The 19,833-nt window shown below is 34.3% G+C and overlaps 1 protein-coding gene and 1 long non-coding RNA gene across 2 annotated transcripts; both read left to right on the top strand.

Annotated features, from left to right (window-relative positions):
- Positions 1 to 1,180: 1,180 nt before the first annotated feature.
- LOC139493943 (52 kDa repressor of the inhibitor of the protein kinase-like) lies at positions 1,181 to 1,630 on the top strand. Its single transcript, XM_071282114.1, has one exon. It carries the CDS (start codon positions 1,181 to 1,183, stop codon positions 1,628 to 1,630), a length of 450 nt encoding a protein of 149 aa, XP_071138215.1.
- Positions 1,631 to 2,482: 852 nt separating this feature from the next.
- On the top strand, positions 2,483 to 12,947 carry LOC139495073 (uncharacterized). The gene is made up of 6 exons (XR_011657253.1): positions 2,483 to 2,572; positions 9,481 to 9,664; positions 10,673 to 10,696; positions 11,539 to 11,562; positions 12,168 to 12,191; positions 12,859 to 12,947. It is a non-coding gene; the product is annotated as an uncharacterized lncRNA (long non-coding RNA).
- The last annotated feature ends 6,886 nt before the right edge of the window (positions 12,948 to 19,833 follow it).

Raw genomic sequence — 19,833 nt, 5'->3', positions numbered from 1 at the left:
GATTCCATTCTAGAAAACCATCTTAACTCTTGTAAGAAAAACGCTACCTACACTTCCAAAACGTCACAAAACGACTTACTATTGTGTTTAAAGAATTACATACAGAACAAAATTGTCAGCGAAGTTAGAGCACAAGGTATTGGCCCGTATTACGGAATACAATGTGACGAAGTAACAGACTCTAGTAATTGGGAACAACTGGGTCTTGTCATCCGTTATACTGTCCATGGGCAACCAAAGGAGCGTTTATTAGAGTTCATAGATTGCGAAACTATTACTGGAGTGGAGATTGCAAGCAAATTGATAGAGTCTCTTAGTAATGCTGGGTTAGATACTCAACTTTGCAGGTCCCAAACCATGGACGGAGCAGGTAACATGTCGGGAAAATATAACGGCTGTGCTGCCAAGTTCCGCGAACACTCCCCAAAGGCCGTTTACCACTACTGTAGTTCACATGATTTGAACTTAGTACTATGCAAAAGTAGCAAAGTAAAAGAAATCCATATTATGCTGGATGCGTTAAAACAGTTAGGGATATTTTTTCGATACTCTCCTAAAAGATGTCGACGTCTAGAAAAGTGTATTACTGATGTAAACAACACCAGGGAGGAAGATTCAAAAATCAAAAGTGCCAAGTTTAAAATTTTTTGTGAAACAAGATGGGTAGAGAAGTTTACTACAATACAAGTTTTTAACGCAATGTATCAACCCATTATTGACTGTCTTTCAGCAATCGGTACAGAAAGAGGATGGGATACCAAAGCCGTTACAGAGTCACAGGGACTTCTAAAGCGTATTACAGATGCAACCTTTATTGTATGTTTCCAAACTGCCATGTACTATTACGGTTATTTGAATGGTTTGAGTAGGAAATTGCAAGGCACTGCATTAGACTTACTTCAAGGTTACTCAATGGTAGATAACATTAAGAGTGTGTTGATATCGGCAAGAGGAAATGATTCAGAGTATGATAATGTTTATCAAAAAGCAGATGGCTGAGGTAGCAGACACCGAACTTGTTATACCTCGTCGCTGTGGTAGACAAACTCAGCGAAGTAACATCCCGGGAGATACTCCACAAGTTTACTTTAAAAGGGCCATTTATTTACCATATATTGATGCTTTGATCCAAGAGTACAGTAGTCGTTTTAATAGTCTATCTCAGAAGGCAGTTAAAGCGATGGCTTTGATACCGGCTCATTTAGAACAAACCAACAGAGACGCTTTAGACGATCTTTTGGAGGTTTACAAAGATGATTTGCCGATGGCTTCAAGCTTTCAACAAGAGTATAATTTATGGCAAAGGCAATGGTCTTCACAGACGGATAAACCCAATAACATCAAAGACACTCTTGTTGACAGCAGAGTATGCCCATTGTTGTTCCCGAACATTACAAAGGTCTTGAATTTGCTATTGCTTACGTCCGTTACAGCTAGTTCAGTAGAGAGAGCAAACTCTTCACTTCGATTCGTAAAGAATTCCTTCAGAAGTTCTATGAGTGAGGATCGGTTTAATGCCTTAGTTCTGCTGTTTGTCCACAAGGATATTGACATTGACATCCAAGCTGTTCTGGACATGTTTGCTAGGAAATATCCTAGACGAATGTTACTATTAAATCCATTGGCTTAATAAAACTTGAATCATTCAATAGATATATATATATACGCATTATGAATCCCTTAGACCTTACAGAAATTAGTTAGGGTTGTTAGTAGCTTGTTGATTTTACAATTTTTAAGGATACCTTGTCATCATACCCCAAAGGTTCTTTGCAGAAACAGAGACATATTGCTTTACCTCTTTCCCAGCAACCATTGACATAATTCGTTTCTTTTTTTAATATGGAGAATCAGTTTGTGTACTCAGAATTGTTTCTTTTCTACTTTTGTTCAGTTCCGTTTTCTGGTAAATATATAGAGGTAGTCAATGAACAGAAACTAAAAGATTTTTTGGTTAATTATGGTTAATGTAGATTATCATTTAAATTATGTGGTTTTAGATTAAAAGTTTAATTTCTCGCTCATTTCACCACAAATGTTTCTCACCACACTTCGCTTGGCATGATATCTATCTACATTGTACCCACTTTAGAAGAATATTTCATCAACTTTGATTATTTTAACCTCAAAAAATTTTTCGCCTCGCTCCGCTCCGCGAAATTTTTTCTGCGCCCCCCCTAACTTCAAATCCTGTATCCGCCCCTGTGTATATATATTAAATAATAATTTATATGTATGCTCTTTTCGGTTCTTTTCGGTCCTTTTCGGTTCTTTTTGGTCCTTTTCTGTTCTTTTCTGTTCTTTTCTGTAAATCGTCGCTCTTTTCTGTAAATCGTTGGACTATTTGAAATTGTTTAGAATCGACTTTAAATGGGCCCAATCAGTGTTTCAAACTGGTCAGATCTTTCAATCCAATCCGAGTTCCTTTAAAACTGGGCCGAGTTTTCCTGGTCCGACTTGTCCCAATCCCGTCATTCAGTGTCTCGTTTTGGTTTGTTTTTTGTTTTGACAACGCTTCCTGTTCTACAAACAATTCTTTTTAACCAAGAAGACGTCTCAATGACTTTAAAGGGTAAGTTTTAAATATTTCTGTTAAATTTGACTCACGTGAAAAAATATTATTTACATTTTGAACACAGCAACAGCATAGGCGGATCCAGGGAAAAAAAGGGGGGGCTGGGGGACCCGGGCCCCTCTTCCGAGGGTAAAACTTGGTTGATTATATAGGGAATCACTGAAGCATGACTGGAGCGGGCCCCCCCTTAGGTCAACCAGAGGCCCCCCCCCCTTATGAAAAGTTCTGGATCCGCCACTGAACAGGTCGTGATCGATGGACACATTTCCGGGTTTCCATATCTCTTCTTCTTTGCGTTAGGACGAAACTTTCTAAATGATGACTGAGAAGAAATTTTCAATTGAACATTTAACTGAGTATTTTTATTTTCTTCAAGGTTAAAGTATTTATAAAACCAAAAGACAGTAAAACTTGGTGCGTTGCATTTGAACTGTTGAAAAGTTTTTAGCCACCAGGCGGCACTGATGTTTGTCCCTTTTTTGTGACAATTATTATACCCCCGCTTTAAAAAAGGGGGAATACTGTTTTACCTCTGTCTGTCCTTCCGTCAGTCCGTCCGTCCCATGAATATTTTTCGTCGCATTTTTCTCAGGAACTACAATACAAGGATTTCTGAAATTTGGTTTCAGGGTTTATCTAAGTCAGCTATACCGTGTGATGCGTTTTCAGATTGATCACTTGACAACTTCCTGTTTACCGAACACTTGAATGATTTTACACATGATAGCCAAGTTGAAAATTTTCGTCAAATATTTCTCAGGAACTACAATACAAGGATTTCTGAAATTTGGTTTCAGGATTTATATAAGTCAGCTATACCATGTGATGTGTTTTCAGATTCATCACTCGACAACTTCCTGTTTACCTAACACTTGCATATTTTTACACTATTTAAATATTATCCACTTGCAGTCTTCATGCTGAACTGCTAAATCTATAGGCCCCCAGCTCTTTTTTTGAAAATTTTGAGTTAGATTCTGTTGGCATGTAGGTGTGATTTTTACAGGCCCGAGAGCAATTTTACCAGCCTGGGCTGCCACTCGGCGTGAAAACTGCACTTGCGGCGGGGGTATCATCAGTGAGCAGTAGCTCGCAGTTTCACTTGTTTTTTTTATAAAAAGCTTGTCGTGAACCTTTCATTTAGACTTTTATAAATGCATTTAGAATCAAAATTGTGCATACAATATAAACAGGTCAGGAATTACCATTAATTAGTGGATTATAACTCAATTCAGGTATAATCTACCATCATGATAGTGACCACTAATTAGTGATGACATGTAATTGATTCTGACTCTTCATGCTGCAATTTGTTAGTTTTTTTTTAGAGAAACCTAAAAACTAATGTAACCCTCCTTTTCCTACTGATAAATTCTGAGTTTTCATCTATTAAATCTTATTTTTGCTCTGTAGTCTCTTCCTGTCCATCTCGACTAACAAATTTTAAAGTTAGAACTGATGCAGACTTAAGGAAACCAATTGTGAATATCCGTCAATTGGTGGATTATACCTCAATTGAGGTTTAATCCACATTTTGCAAAACACAGCAGACACAGAAGCAATTACATGTCACTAATGCAGCATTCACGATTAACTTTAGATTCCACAAGCCCGAAGCTCAATTTAAAAAAAATTTTAGTTGGATTCTGTTGTCTGAAGTCTGAAAGCAATTTTAATTACCAGCCAATGCCGTAGGACTTGTGGTTAAGCGTGAAGACTGCTAATGAGTACTCATCATAGCTTAAGATGGTATATGAAAAAAGATGCTTGTAGGACTTGTGGTTAAGCACAGGGATGATTCCAGGTGTTTTCAAATGGGTCCCTCGAATATCAAATTGGGAATTTTTATCCCAATTGGGATTTTTTTATGCATACAATCTAATACGAAATAATATCATTTTCCTGTAAAAAGGAAAATGAATATTAACTTAATTTCACCTGTATACTGATTGAAGAAATTATTGGATTCAGACTAGGGAAGTTGTAATACATGAGAATATTATTGAATATGATGTACTATCATTTAAACTTTGGTAAACGAGGCCTATAACAAAAACATATATACCACAAGTACTAGCTAACATAAACCTATGGCAAGCGGTTTAGCTATTTAATCGAATTTCAAATTATCTCATAATATATAAGATATCTTATGTAATATATAAGATATCTTATGTAATATATAAGATATCTCATGTAATATATAAGATATCTCATGTAATATATAAGATTTATTTAAGATATCTTAAAGTATATGAAATATCTTACAAATATGTTTTGTATAAGATATCTTATCTTATCTTTCCTCCTATACATTTCCAGGAATATGATTGGTTAAAAGCGTCCGCGTGCAAACCGTGTATATTTGATATTAGGTTAGTAGGGAGGCGGGGCTTATCTCATACACTGTTAGTAGTGGAGTTACGTCCCTTTATATTCCTTATTAGGTAAGAAGGGGGCGGGGCTTATTTCATACACGGTTAGTAATGGTGTTATGTCCCTTTATAAAAAACAAAACGGTACTGAGAAAAAATCTTAAAAGTTCCAACAGACGAAGAAATTGATGATAAAGATTGAAATAAATTCATAAAACACATTTAAACCTTACAAGTCGTTATTTTTGGCATCTGTTTTTGTAAGATCAATGGAAGTATTTTCTTAGTGCTAACAGTATTGAAGACCTGCTCATTTTGAGAATCACTAGGCTTAATTTCACACGTTAAGATAGTCGGTAAGATAAATTCGTTACATAGTGTGCTAGTGACGTAATACGGTATATATGGGGTCAGTAAATTCCATATGGGGTGAGAGCGAAGTCACTAGCACACTATGTAACTAATAATATACTTAGACTAAATAACATATGATTTTTACTGTATGATAATAGCATTAAATTAACGTAAATTCCATATTTTTCCAATTGGTGTTTAGCGGGCTGATATGAAAAGTTTATCACATGCTTCGATTGTTATCACATGCCTTTCCGTAACGTCATCACATGGTATTCCAGTGATACTCTGCAAATTCCGGAAAATACACCTCAATGCTACGTTTTCAGTGAAAAACATTACGAAATAGTATACAAAACAATTATTTAGATACTGAAAAGTATACTGTGTAAAATAATAACAAAAAAAAATAATAAAAAAAACAAACAAACAAATTATTAAATAAATGCATTCTTTATAAGTTTCAAACATAATTTAGAAAGTTACTTTGAAAAGGTTGACTTTTCCAAACAGTGTTCATTATGTATATTGTTGTTTTTTTTTGTTTGTCGAGTCGTCCATATTAAAAATGTTTTCTCCTCTGTTGAGGCATATGGTAGAAAGATTTGATGTCGAATGTTCTAAATATGGGTCCGACGTCCGTGAACTTTTCAATCTTTGAACTTCTGTTTGGGAACCACGTAAAAGGATCAATATATGTATCTGTTTTTTTTCTCCAATGTTGAAGCATATGATAAAAAGATCATAACATGTCATTTTTCATATTGCATGTATTATCAGCCCTCGGTCAATATCAGCCATCGAGCCATGCGGCTCTTGGGCTGATATTGAACCTAGGGCTGATAATACATGCAATATGAAAAATGCCATGTGATAATCTGATATTATATAATTTGGATATCATATTAAGATAATTATATGAAATATCTTAAAATTTATACGGTATCTTTAATAATATTTCTTATAATATAAGATATCATAAATAATATTTTTTATAAGATATCTTATATAGAATAGATATCTTATGTAATATAGAAGATAACTTATATCGATTTTAAAATATATATATCTTACATATACTTTATATAAGATATCTTACAAATATACTTTATATAAGGTATCTTATAAATATACTTTATATAAGATATCTTACAAATTTACTTTATATAAGATATCTTATATAGTTTATAAGATATCTTATATAATTTATAAGATATCTGATAATGAAAATTATATGAGATAACTTATAAACTATAAGATATCTCATAAATTATTTAAGATATCTCGTGAACTATATAAGATATCTTATAAACTTTATGAGATATCTTTCAAACTATATCAAATATCTAATGAACTATTATATAAGATATCTTATAAGTTAATGAGATATCTTGAAGTTAGATTTAATAGCAAAACGGCTTGCCATATTAACCAGTGAAAAAAATCACCATTGGGTAATTTTTCAACAGATCATCTTTATTTACCTTGATTTAAATGTATTTCAAATAGAACTGGCCAATTGTCGAGTTCAGAAAAGCAATTACAAAAGTATATGTATTTAATTGATAAGATATTTAAAGCAATTGAACCAGTGAACTTTAAAATTATTTGGATCATTTTCATATCTTTTGAAACAGTTCCAAAATGATGACATCGTATTTCAGGGGGGTCTCATTTCACGAATGGTCTATCATCAACATTATTTTCAAAAACGTTCAAACTTTTGTCTTTTGCTGAAAAAAGAGCAAAATATAAAATAATGTCCTTTACAAAACAAGTTTTAATCAAATTACATAACTGGATCTGCTGGACGATCTGCTTTTACCATTAAAATTAATTCATCACTGTTATATCAAAATTTGAATTTGGTCTTAGTCGAGGTCTGTTTTGACACCCATTTTGACAAAAAGCATATTTTTGATCAACCTGCTGAGCGATCTACTTTTACGAGACCGAATTTCCCATAACATTTTAACTTCAATTGAATCCGGCCGCCAAAATTGTTTACCTCATGTTGACATAATTAAATTAAATCGTTGTTAATAAAATGCGATCATAGTCAGCATTCTTATTTGACGACAAACTATGAAAAATTAAAGTTGCCGTAATCGGTGACGGGAACATTTCCGGAAATACCAATTTTTGTTTTATTTTCCTCAATTGGGAATTTATATTTACAAACATTTTTCTGGGGCCGCTGGCCGATTTAAGGGCCGTTAAGCAGCCCTAAACTATATAGTGGAATCATCCCTGAAGCATGAAGACTGCTAATGAGTACTCATCAAAGCTTAAGATGGTATATGAAAAAAGATGCTCGAATATCTCTTTAAAATTTTTTTATAATAAAAACTGCATTATACCTCAACATGCATCAGTGACACTCGAATAAAAAAAAAGTTTAAAAAGGCCAAATAAAGTACGAAGTTGAAGACCATTGAGGACCAAAAATTCCTAAAAGTTTGCCAAATACTGCTAAGGTAATCTATTCCTGAGGTAGAAAAGCCTTAGTATTTCAAAAATTCAAAGTTTTGTAAATTTGGTGTATTTCTGTCTTCTGATTGGTTAAAAGTATTAGTTTTATTTTCAATGTTGTCAATTTTTATGGCGACACGCCCACTCTAACCTTGTGTATTCATACGCCAACATGTGCAGGGGTTAAGAAATTTTGTTATAGCTCACTAGCCCAGGGCTAATTGGTATCAGGATTTTACTAGCCCTGATGGAAGAACTACTAGCCCAACAAAACTGACCTGCTAGCTAGCCCGAGTATGCCTTACAAATTCAGAGTTTGCTACAATTAAATGAATTCTATAAACTTAACAATTTTTATCCATTGTACAGTAGATTTTTGCAAATTGGATGCCCAAAACTTTTGTCAGGAAAAAACTATCCCATTATCAGATATATTCAATTAATCTATAATTGAATATTTATTGACTATTCTGTAATAATGAGTTGAGGAACAAATCCCGAGATGGTACAAGTCTTGACCACTGCTATACAAGGTTATATAAAAGGATTGGAGTGATTTTTATCAGATACATCACGTTTGTGTAAAAAAATTATAAGCTGGTTATATGTAATGCTCATATTTGTTTTCAGTTAAAAAATTCTATTTATTAAAATAAATCAGATGACCTCAACTATTTATCTGAATACATGTAAATATCACCATCCATAGTTTGTGTCTTTTATAATTGTTTTATAAACGAAGTACAGTAATATCCATATTTACATTTATCATAGGTAAGCTAATTGTGGGCTATAAATAGATAACAAACTGAGCACAGTCTCTAAACTGAAATTGTATTTGTTATAAATTTTATTTCTTAAAAAATCGAATTCATTTGAATATCAGTGAAGATAATCACGATTGATGAAATATTATTGCATCTAGTTTAAGTTTTCTGAAGACTGTTAATGTTTAGGTCATGGTTCTGGAGGCTTCTTCACGGTATGTAAACAGAAACAAAATAGCGTCCATAACATGTGCACATGTTACAAATTTATATCTGACAAAAGTCAGGTTTCTGCTGTCAAAAGGGATTCACATTTATATTGCAATAAATTATTCAGAAGGAGGTACAAGCAGGTTACATTATATTTTTCTGGTTGCATAAGCAATGTACAACCCCCTGTACTGACAAATCGATATTGAAAGTACGGGATCCACCCCGAGTTATTTGTTCTATTTTAAAACTTGTACAAAATCAGTTCAAATTCTGGGAATCTGGGATGACGTAGTCGAATCTGATTGGCTAAGATAGAATAGTGATGAGGGAATATTCCACTTTCTATTTTGGAAATGCCAAGAATTTTTTGTTACTTGTGCGTCGGGCATATTGGGTTACAAGTTTTGGTTGCCCGAGGCCTAAATGCTGTAGTCCCGGGCGTCGGGCAAGTGGATTTTTTAACCCCTGATGTGTGTACGTTGTTATTGTTAATATAAATAGTATAAAAAGTTCTTTGAACCTTATTTTTGATAGAAATTTATTTATAATGAATGGCAATAATTTATTTTGAATTTATTGAACCATAAAATTAATTTTTGACTCTTCACATTTTACATAATCCGCTAAATAAATTCAAAATAAATAATAGCCATTCATTAATTATGACCATATCAATGATAATTTACATGTTTAACATTTTATATAAATAAATCTTTATTTGCAGATTCTTATCAGGCTAATTGATTGGTGGCAGATAGGGTAAAAATGTATGTAATATAAAGTGGCATTAAGGCCATGAGGACAGACTGTACAATAAAATGCTGAAGTTGCAGTAAGAGTTTGACGAAGGCCCACATGTAATCCCTTATTGACAATTGCAGAACTCTGACCAACAGATTTCACATTGGGTATTTAACATGTTTCATCATTAAATCATATTGATAATTAAACAGAGGCTTTACTTAAACAGAGGCTTTACTTAAACAAGTTTCTTTCAAAACAACGTAAAGGCAAAGTGTACACAATTAACTACTCCACAGAATTTTTTATGCCCTGGCCGTAACGGAGGGGGCATTAAGTTTTACCCTTGTCTGTCTGTACGTACATACGTCCGTACGTCCCAAGTTGGTTTCCGTTCTCTTACTTTAGTTTGCCTCAACTAAATGTTATGAAACTTATACACAATGCTTATTACCACAAAACACAAATCAAGTTTGAATTTTGGTGGCGTCACTTTAACCGTTCTAGAGTTATGCCCCTTTACAAATGGACAAATTGCTGAATTTTCATTTCCGTTCTGTTACTTTAGTTTGCCTCAACCAAATGTTATGAAACTTATACACAATGCTTATTACCACAGAACACAGATCAAGTTTGAATTTTGGTGGTGTTGCTTTAACCATTATAGAGTTGTGCCCCTTTACGATGTTTACAAATGGAAAAAATTGCTGAATTTTTCGTTTCCGTTCTCTAACAAGTTAGCCTCAACCAAATGTTATGAAACTTATACACCATGCTTATTACCACAAAATACAGATCAGGTTTGAATTTTAGGGGTGTCAATATTACTGTTCTACAGTTATGCCCCTTTATAACGTTATATGCAAGCCGGGGCATCATCTGTGTCCCATGGACACATTCCCCATTTATTTAATTATCACATATTTGGATTCTGCTTGTAAAAATACACCAGAAAAATTTTGAATGTGTTTTTCACTGTAACAGTCAAATGTCATGAATGTAGAACCCCCTTTAACAAACTTTAACAAAACAGAACCGATCAAACTTTCATTAATTTTCATGATTATATTTTATGTTTTTTTGTTTCTTGTAGTTAATGCCCCTTAAAAATATTTCTCTTCCAATTACAACTCTTGTGTACAAACATGATAAAATGTTGTGTTTTTCTTTTACAGGATATAATGGCAATTTGGGATGAGGTAAGATTTTTTTCTTTAAAATCAATGGTCATGTGACCAGTATGTTGTCTATAAACTGTACATAAAGATACAGGAGTGTAGTATTCTCAGAGTCAGTCAGAGGGAGAATAGGAGAAATTAAATTGACTACAGTTGTGGTCATTACAGTGAACAGAATTTCAATATATAAAGTTATCGCTATTTTACGAAATTTTCCTTTGATCTCACTGATAATTTCCTTTCTAAGCACTGTAAAATGATACCAAAAATTATCACTAGTCACTAAGGGCGCACGTGCCACTGTCAATGAAATTGTGTTTTTCTTTTTCAAGATATAATGGCAAGTTGGAATAAGGTAAGATCTTCTTAAAAATCAATGGTCATGTGACTTATGTTGTCTATAAACTGTACATAAAGATACAGGCGTGCAATATTCTCAGTTAGTCAGTGTCAGGGGGAGAACAGGAGAAATCAAGATTACTACAGTGAACAGAATTTCAAAGGGAAATAACTCATTTTTTAAAACATTTTTAAAAGACATTGTATAAATGATAAATGACATTTTAAGTTTTTTTCTTGTTTCTTTGGTCAAATGTTGGTAAATTGTTTGAAGAATTTTGTGGTAGGTTTGTTTTTTATTCTTTATAAACTAATTTTCTGAATGTTATATATATTATTTTAGGAAGTGAACTCCTAATTAGATAATAATCTATTTTTATTAAAGGATATATTTCATTACATTTAAAGTTGTTGGCATGGATAGAGAAGTTGCAGATCTATATTAGTTAAGTGGATAGTTGTCTCATTGGTTATCATATCTCCTTATTTTTATAAATATGCAATGATTTCATTTTCTTTTACAGGATAGAATGGCAAGTTGGGAAAAGGTAAGATTTTCTTCTTAAAAGTCAATGTCATGTGACCCAGGGGTTCAAATTAGCGGTGGTCCGAGGTCCGCGACCTTCCAGTTTTGCAATCGGACTTTCAACTTGATTACTAGCTACGCCCGACGGACCTTCGACTTTGAAAATAAAATAAAAAATAACTGTTCAAACTTTTTTGCCAAAGTCTTCAAATAAACGATCTAAAAACTTTTGTTCATCTTTATTATTCATGACAGCAATATTCATTTTGTTCAACCGCTAGCTTTATCCAAAAAATTGCAGACAAGTAATGTGTAAATTCGAGTAAAATCGTATATGATCAACAAAATTGAAAAAAACAATGGATGCCGTGAAGACAATTACAAAATCGGGTCCGATTCCGGAAGTGGATAAGGGTAATTCCAGGTTTAGGCAATCAACTACATAAAAACAAATTCCAGGCAGTTGACAAAATACATCTATGGTTATGAAATAGAAACACTAGAATTGAAAACCAAAAGATATATGGAAAAGAAAGAAAAAGCAGAAAATATATTATACAGAAACGCAAAATTACTTTTTGCCAAATTTTAATTTTAAATATACAATGATTTCATTTTCTTTTACAGGCTATAATGGCAAGTTGGGATGAGGTAAGTTTTTCTTCCTAAAAGTCAGTGTCATGTGACCTATGTCATGTGACCTATGTTGTCTGTAAACTGTACATAAAGATACAGTGTGCAGTATTCTCAGGGGAAGAACAGGAGAAATCAAAATGACTACAGTGAACAGAATTTCAATATACAAAATTCCAGGAGACAAAAAAAAAAGAAACTTAAGATATTGTAGGACATTCACAACTCTTTAAGTCGAAGAGAATCTGACATCGCCATGGAAAAAAAATGAAAAACAATCAAAATATGGGCTTTGATCATTGTTGAAGGCTGTACGGTGATCTATGGTTGTTATTTTCTGCGTCATTTGGTCTATTTTGTAGAATTATCTCATTGGCAATCATACCACATCTTCTTTTTATATTCAAAACATTACATAGAAAACTAAAGACCGAGCAACACAAACCTCAACAAAAACTTAGGCTGATCTCAAAACTGATGCATAATACAATCATGACAATTGTCTACAGACTTTTCTAAAAAAACTCTGAAATTATAGACAACAATTTCACTGCTTCTTGGTAATCACTGTATTTGGTATAAACTGTTGAAACTGTAAAAATGTAGCTTGTTAAATTCAATTATTACATTTATAATACATTTGTATGTTCTAGAGGAAAATGTTAAAGCTTTGTTTTGCTTACAGAAACTTCTAACAGCTGCCAGTGAGGGGAATATAAAAGAGGTAGAATTATGTGTAAAGAACAGAGCTAACTTGGAATGTAGCAATTCTGTAAGTAAAGTAAAATGTTTAACACATTTACAGATATTTATTATATATAGTACACATAATCATGATAATGTGGATCAGTTAAACATTGCCCTTGTTAGTGTTCAATGATTCAGTGTACATTCTACAATGTTCTAGTTATTGCAAATACTCTTGTCTTCAAAATATTAAGAAACATAGTATTATGATATATTGTGATTAACTTTATTACACTGATGAATACCACTCCAGTTTGTATGTCAAAGGGTTGCTGTCTGATACTTCGTAACTGTATACAATTGAAATATTGTGATTTACTTTATTACACTGATCAATACCGCTCCAGTTTGTATGTCAAAGGGTTGCTGTCTGATACTTCGTAACTGTATACAACTGAAATATTGATTAACTTTATTACACTGATGAATACCACTCCAGTTTGTATGTCAAAGGGTTGCTGTCTGATACTTCGTAACTGTATACAATTGAAATATTGATTTACTTTATTACACGTAACATAGTATTCTACACAAAAAACATTACTTTGGTCCCTTGCATGACCATGACTTGAGACATGACACCTGATTCTACAACATTCATTAACCACTTATGTATTGAACATAACATGTGACACCTGATCATAAAACCTGCATTTACCACTCTTGAACTGAACATGACATGTGACCCGTGATTATACCACATACATTTACCACTCTTGAACTGAACATGACATGTGACCCCTGATCATAAAACCTGCATTTACCACTGTTGAACTGAACATGACATGTGACCCCTGATTATACCACATACATTTACCACTCTTGAACTGAACATGACATGTGACCCCTGATTATACTACATACATTTACCACTCTTGAACTGAACATGACATGTGACCCCTGATTATACCACATACATTTACCACTCTTGTACTGAACATGACATGTGACACCTGATTACACATAGATATAGGAAGATGTGGTGTGAGTGCCAATGAGACAACTCTCCATCCAAATAACAATTAAAAAAAGTAAACCATTATAGGTCAATGCACGGCCTTCAACACGGAGCCTTGGCTCACACCGAACAACAAGCTATAAAGGGCCCCAAAATTACTAGTGTAAAACCATTCTAACGGGAAAACCAATGGTCTAATCTATATAAAAAACCAAGAAACGAGAAACACGTATAAATTACATAAACAAACAACAACTACTGTACAACTGTACAGATTCCTGACTTAGGACAGGTGCAAACAACCTGCATTTACCACTCTTGTACTGAACATGACATGTGACATGCAGCATTCATTACCCATTCCAGTTTACCCATTCCAGTACTGAACATGACATGTGACACCTGATTATACAACATTCATTCACCACTCCAGAACTGAACATGACATGTGACACCTGATCATACAACATACATATATACCACTCCTGTACTGAACATGATCATACAACATGAATTTACCATTCCTGTACTAAACATGACATGAACCACCTGATCATACAACTTTCATTTACCACTCTTGTACTGAACATGACATGTGCCACCTGATCATACAACTTTTATTTACCACTCTTGTACTGAACATGACATGTGACACCTGATTATACAACATACATTTACCACTCTTGTACTGAACATGACATGTGCCACCTGATCATACAACTTTCATTTACCACTCTTGTACTGAACATGACATGTGACACCTGATCATACAACATTCATTTACCACACCAGTACTAAACATGACATGTAACACCTGATCATACAACATTCATTTACCACTCTTGTACTGAGCATGACATGTGACACCTGATCATACAACATTCATTTACCACTCCTGTACTGAACATGACATGTGACAACTGATTATACAACATTCATTTACCACTCTTGTACTGAACATGACATGTGACACCTGATCATACAACATTCATTTACCACTCCTGTACTGAACATGACATGTAACACCTGATTATACAACATACATTTACCACTCTTGTACTGAACATGACATAGCAATGACACTCATATGCTCAACACCAACATGTGACATAGCAATGACACTCTTATACTGTGGATTCATTTTTATTCGTGATATACCAATTTTCGTGGATTTCGTGGGTAACAGCGAACCACGAATTTAAGAATTCAACGAAGAATAATCCCGAGAAATGTGTATTGAGTCGGATGTTTATTTCCGGTTATGTTATGCAGTTCTAGTATAGTGTTAACTAGCGATAAACATTGTAACATAACACATGTTTTTTATTGAAAGGAGATACAAGTATTTTGATTAAATCTATAATAAATATATCTAATATCAGTGATAATTTACTTTTTAAAATTGATTAAAACTGTTCATGGAAAATAACTGCAAGTTGTTAATTATCGTGTCATAGTTTGGTTTACCAGTGATTAAACATCAATAGGATTAAGTACGCGGATATTGCCCGTAGGTAATATTGTTTATGACAGGAACATTTATTTTCACACCTATACTTATATCACTGTTTATTATATCGTAATTAGGAAAATGAGCTTTCAATCATAAAATTTTGAATGCCTTATATAATTCAGACAAGAATTTATAAATTGTAAAACAAACAAATAATTAGTTGTCTCTGTCCATTATTGAAATCGAAGTTATCAATGAACACTTTAACCTAGAATGACCAAGCGAGCTTTTTCAATGAATTCCTTCTTTTTTGTTTTGTTTTATTATTGATCAAACCAAGGAGATTATATGATCTCCTAAATCAAAAAGAAATCCACGAATTACGTATCTAATTTTTTGTTGTTGTAATCAGCGATCCACGAATTTACGTATACCACGAAACGTCTTTTTTTTCTCTATCCACGAAAATTGATACCCACAAAAATAAATGAATCCACAGTAGTCAACACCAACATGTGACATATCAATGACACTCTTATAGTCAACACCAACATGTGACATAGAAATGACACTCATATGCTCAACACCAACATGTGACATAGCAATGACACTCTTTACCTCAACACCAACATGTGACATAGCAATGACACTCTTATCGTCTTATAGTCAACACCAACATGTGACATAGCAATGCCACTCTTATAGTCAACACCAACATGTGACATAGCAATAATACTCATATGCTCAACACCAAATATGTGACATAGCAACAACACTATTTACCTCAACACCAACATGTGACATAGCAATGTCACTCTTATAGTCAACACCAGCATGTGACATAGCAATGACACTCTTATAGTCAACACCAACATGTGACATATCAACGACACTATTATAGTCAACACCAACTTGTGACATAGCAATGACACTCTTATAGTCAACACCAACATGTGACATATCAACGACACTATTATAGTCAACACCAACTTGTGACATAGCAATGACACTCTTATAGTCAACACCAACATGTGACATATCAACGACACTATTATAGTCAACACCAACTTGTGACATAGCAATGACACTCTTATAGTTAACACCAACATGTGACATATCAACGACACTATTATAGTCAACACCAACTTGTGACGTAGCAATGAAACTCTTATACTAAACACCAACATGTGACATAGCAATGACACTCTTATAGTCAACACTAACATGTGACATATCAACGACACTATTATAGTCAACACCAACTTGTGACATAGCAATGACACTCTTATAGTTAACACCAACATGTGACATATCAACGACACTATTATAGTCAACACCAACTTGTGACATAGCAATGACACTCTTATAGTTAACACCAACATGTGACATATCAACGACACTATTATAGTCAACACCAACTTGTGACGTAGCAATGAAACTCTTATACTAAACACCAACATGTGACATAGCAATGACACTCTTATAGTCAACACTAACATGTGACATAGCAATAACACTCTTATAGTCAACACCAACATGTGACATAGCAATGACACTCTTTACCTCAACACCAACATTTGATATAGCAATGACACTCTTATAGTCAACACCAACTTGTCACTTAGCAACGACACTCTTATAGTCAACACTAACCTGTGACATAGCAATGAAACTCATATGCTCAACACCAACATGTTTCATAGCAATGACACTCTTATAGTCAACGTCAACATGTGACGAAGCAATGAAACTCTTATACTCAACACCAACATGTTACGTAGCAATGACACTCTTATAGTCAACACCAACATGTGACATAGCAATGACACTCTTATAGTCAACACCAACATGTGACATAGCAAGGACACTCTTATAGTCATCACCAACATGTAACATAGCACTGACACTCTACCTCAACACCAACATGTGACATAGCAATGACACTCTTACAGTCAACACCAACATGTGACATAGCAATGACACACATATGCTCAACACCGACATGTGACATAGCAACGACACTATTATAGTCAACACCAACATGTCTCTTAGCTATGACACTCTTATAGTCAACACTAACATGTGACATTGCAATGACACTCATATGCTCAACACCAACATGTGACATAACAACGATACTCTTATAGTCAACACCAACATGTCACTTAGCAATGACACTCTTCTAGTCAACACTGACATGTGACATCGCAATGACACTCGTATAGTCAACACCAACATGTGACATAGCAATGACACTCTTATAGTCAACACCAACATGTGACATAGCAATGACACTCTTATAGTCAACACCAACATGTGATACAGCAGTGACATTCTTACGCTCATCACCAACATGTGACATAGCAATGACACTCTTATACCCATCACCAACATGTTACGTAGCAGTGACACTCTTATATTCAACACCAGCATGTGACTTAGCAGTACCACTCTTTACCTAACATCAACATGTGACATATCACTGACACCCTTTACCTCAACACTAACATGTGACATAGCAATGACATTCTTATACTCAACACCAGCATGTGACATAGCAGTGACACTCTTATAGTCAATACCAACATGTGACATAGCAGTGACACTCTTATATTCAACACAAATATGTGACATAGCAATGACATACTTATACTCAACACAAACATGTGACATAGCAATGACACTCTTTACCTAAACACCAACATGTGGCATAGCAATGACATTCTTATACTCAACACCAACATGTGACATAGCAATGCCACTCTTATTGTCAACACCAGCATGTGACATAGAAATGACACTCATATGCTCAACACCAACATGTGACATAGCAATGACACTCTTTACCTCAACACCAACATGTGACATAGCAATGACACTCTTATCGTCTTATAGTCAACACCAACATGTGACATAGCAATACCACTCTTATAGTCAACACCAACATGTGACATAGCAATGCCACTCTTAAAGTCAACACAAACATGTGACATAGCAATAATACTCATATGCTCAACACCAAATATGTGACATAGCAACAACACTATTTACCTCAACACCAACATGTGACATAGCAATGTCACTCTTATACTCAACACCAGCATGTGACATAGCAATGACACTCTTATAGTCAACACCAACATGTGACATATCAACGACACTATTATAGTCAACACCAACTTGTGACGTAGCAATGAAACTCTTATACTCAACACCACATGTGATGTAGCAGCGACACTATTATACTAAACACCAACATGTGACATAGCAATGACACTCTTATAGTCAACACTAACATGTGACATAGCAATAACACTCGTATAGTCAACACCAACATGTGACATAGCAATGACACTCTTTACCTCAACACCAACATTTGATATAGCAATGACACTCTTATAGTCAACACCAACTTGTCACTTAGCAACGACACTCTTATAGTCAACACTAACCTGTGACATAGCAATGAAACTCATATGCTCAACACCAACATGTTTCATAGCAATGACACTTATAGTCAACACCATCATGTGACGAAGCAATGAAACTCTTATACTCAACACCAACATGTGACGTAGCAATGACACTCTTATAGTCAACACCAACATGTGACATAGCAATGACACTCTTATAGTCAACACCAACATATGACATAGCAATGACTCTCTTATAGTCAACACCAGCATGTAACATAGCACTGACACTCTACCTCAACACCAACATGTGACATAGCAATGACACACATATGCTCAACACCAACACGTGACATAGCAACGACACTATTATAGTCAACACCAACATGTCTCTTAGCTATGACACTCTTATAGTCAACACTAACATGTGACATTGCAATGACACTCATATGCTCAACACCAACATGTGACATAACAACGATACTCTTATAGTCAACACCAACATGTCACTTAGCAATGACACTCTTCTAGTCAACACTGACATGTGACATCGCAATGACACTCGTATAGTCAACACCAACATGTGACATAGCAATGACACTCTTATAGTCAACACCAACATGTGACATAGCAATGACACTCTTATAGTCAACACCAACATGTGATACAGCAGTGACATTCTTACGCTCATCACCAACATGTGACATAGCAATGACACTCTTATACCCATCACCAACATGTTACGTAGCAGTGACACTCTTATATTCAACACCAGCATGTGACTTAGCAGTACCACTCTTTACCTCAACATCAACATGTGACATATCACTGACACCCTTTACCTCAACACTAACATGTGACATAGCAATGACACTCTTATACTCAACACCAGCATGTGACATAGCAGTGACACTCTTATAGTCAAAACCAACATGTGACATAGCAGTGACACTCTTATATTCAACACAAATATGTGACATAGCAATGACATACTTATACTCAACACAAACATGTGACATAGCAATGACACTCTTTACCTAAACACCAACATGTGGCATAGCAATGACATTCTTATACTCAACACCAACA

This window comes from Mytilus edulis, chromosome 11, assembly GCF_963676685.1.
Source record: "Mytilus edulis chromosome 11, xbMytEdul2.2, whole genome shotgun sequence".
Taxonomy (NCBI): Eukaryota; Metazoa; Mollusca; class Bivalvia; order Mytilida; family Mytilidae; genus Mytilus; species Mytilus edulis.
This window is presented reverse-complemented; position numbering and strand designations above follow the sequence as displayed.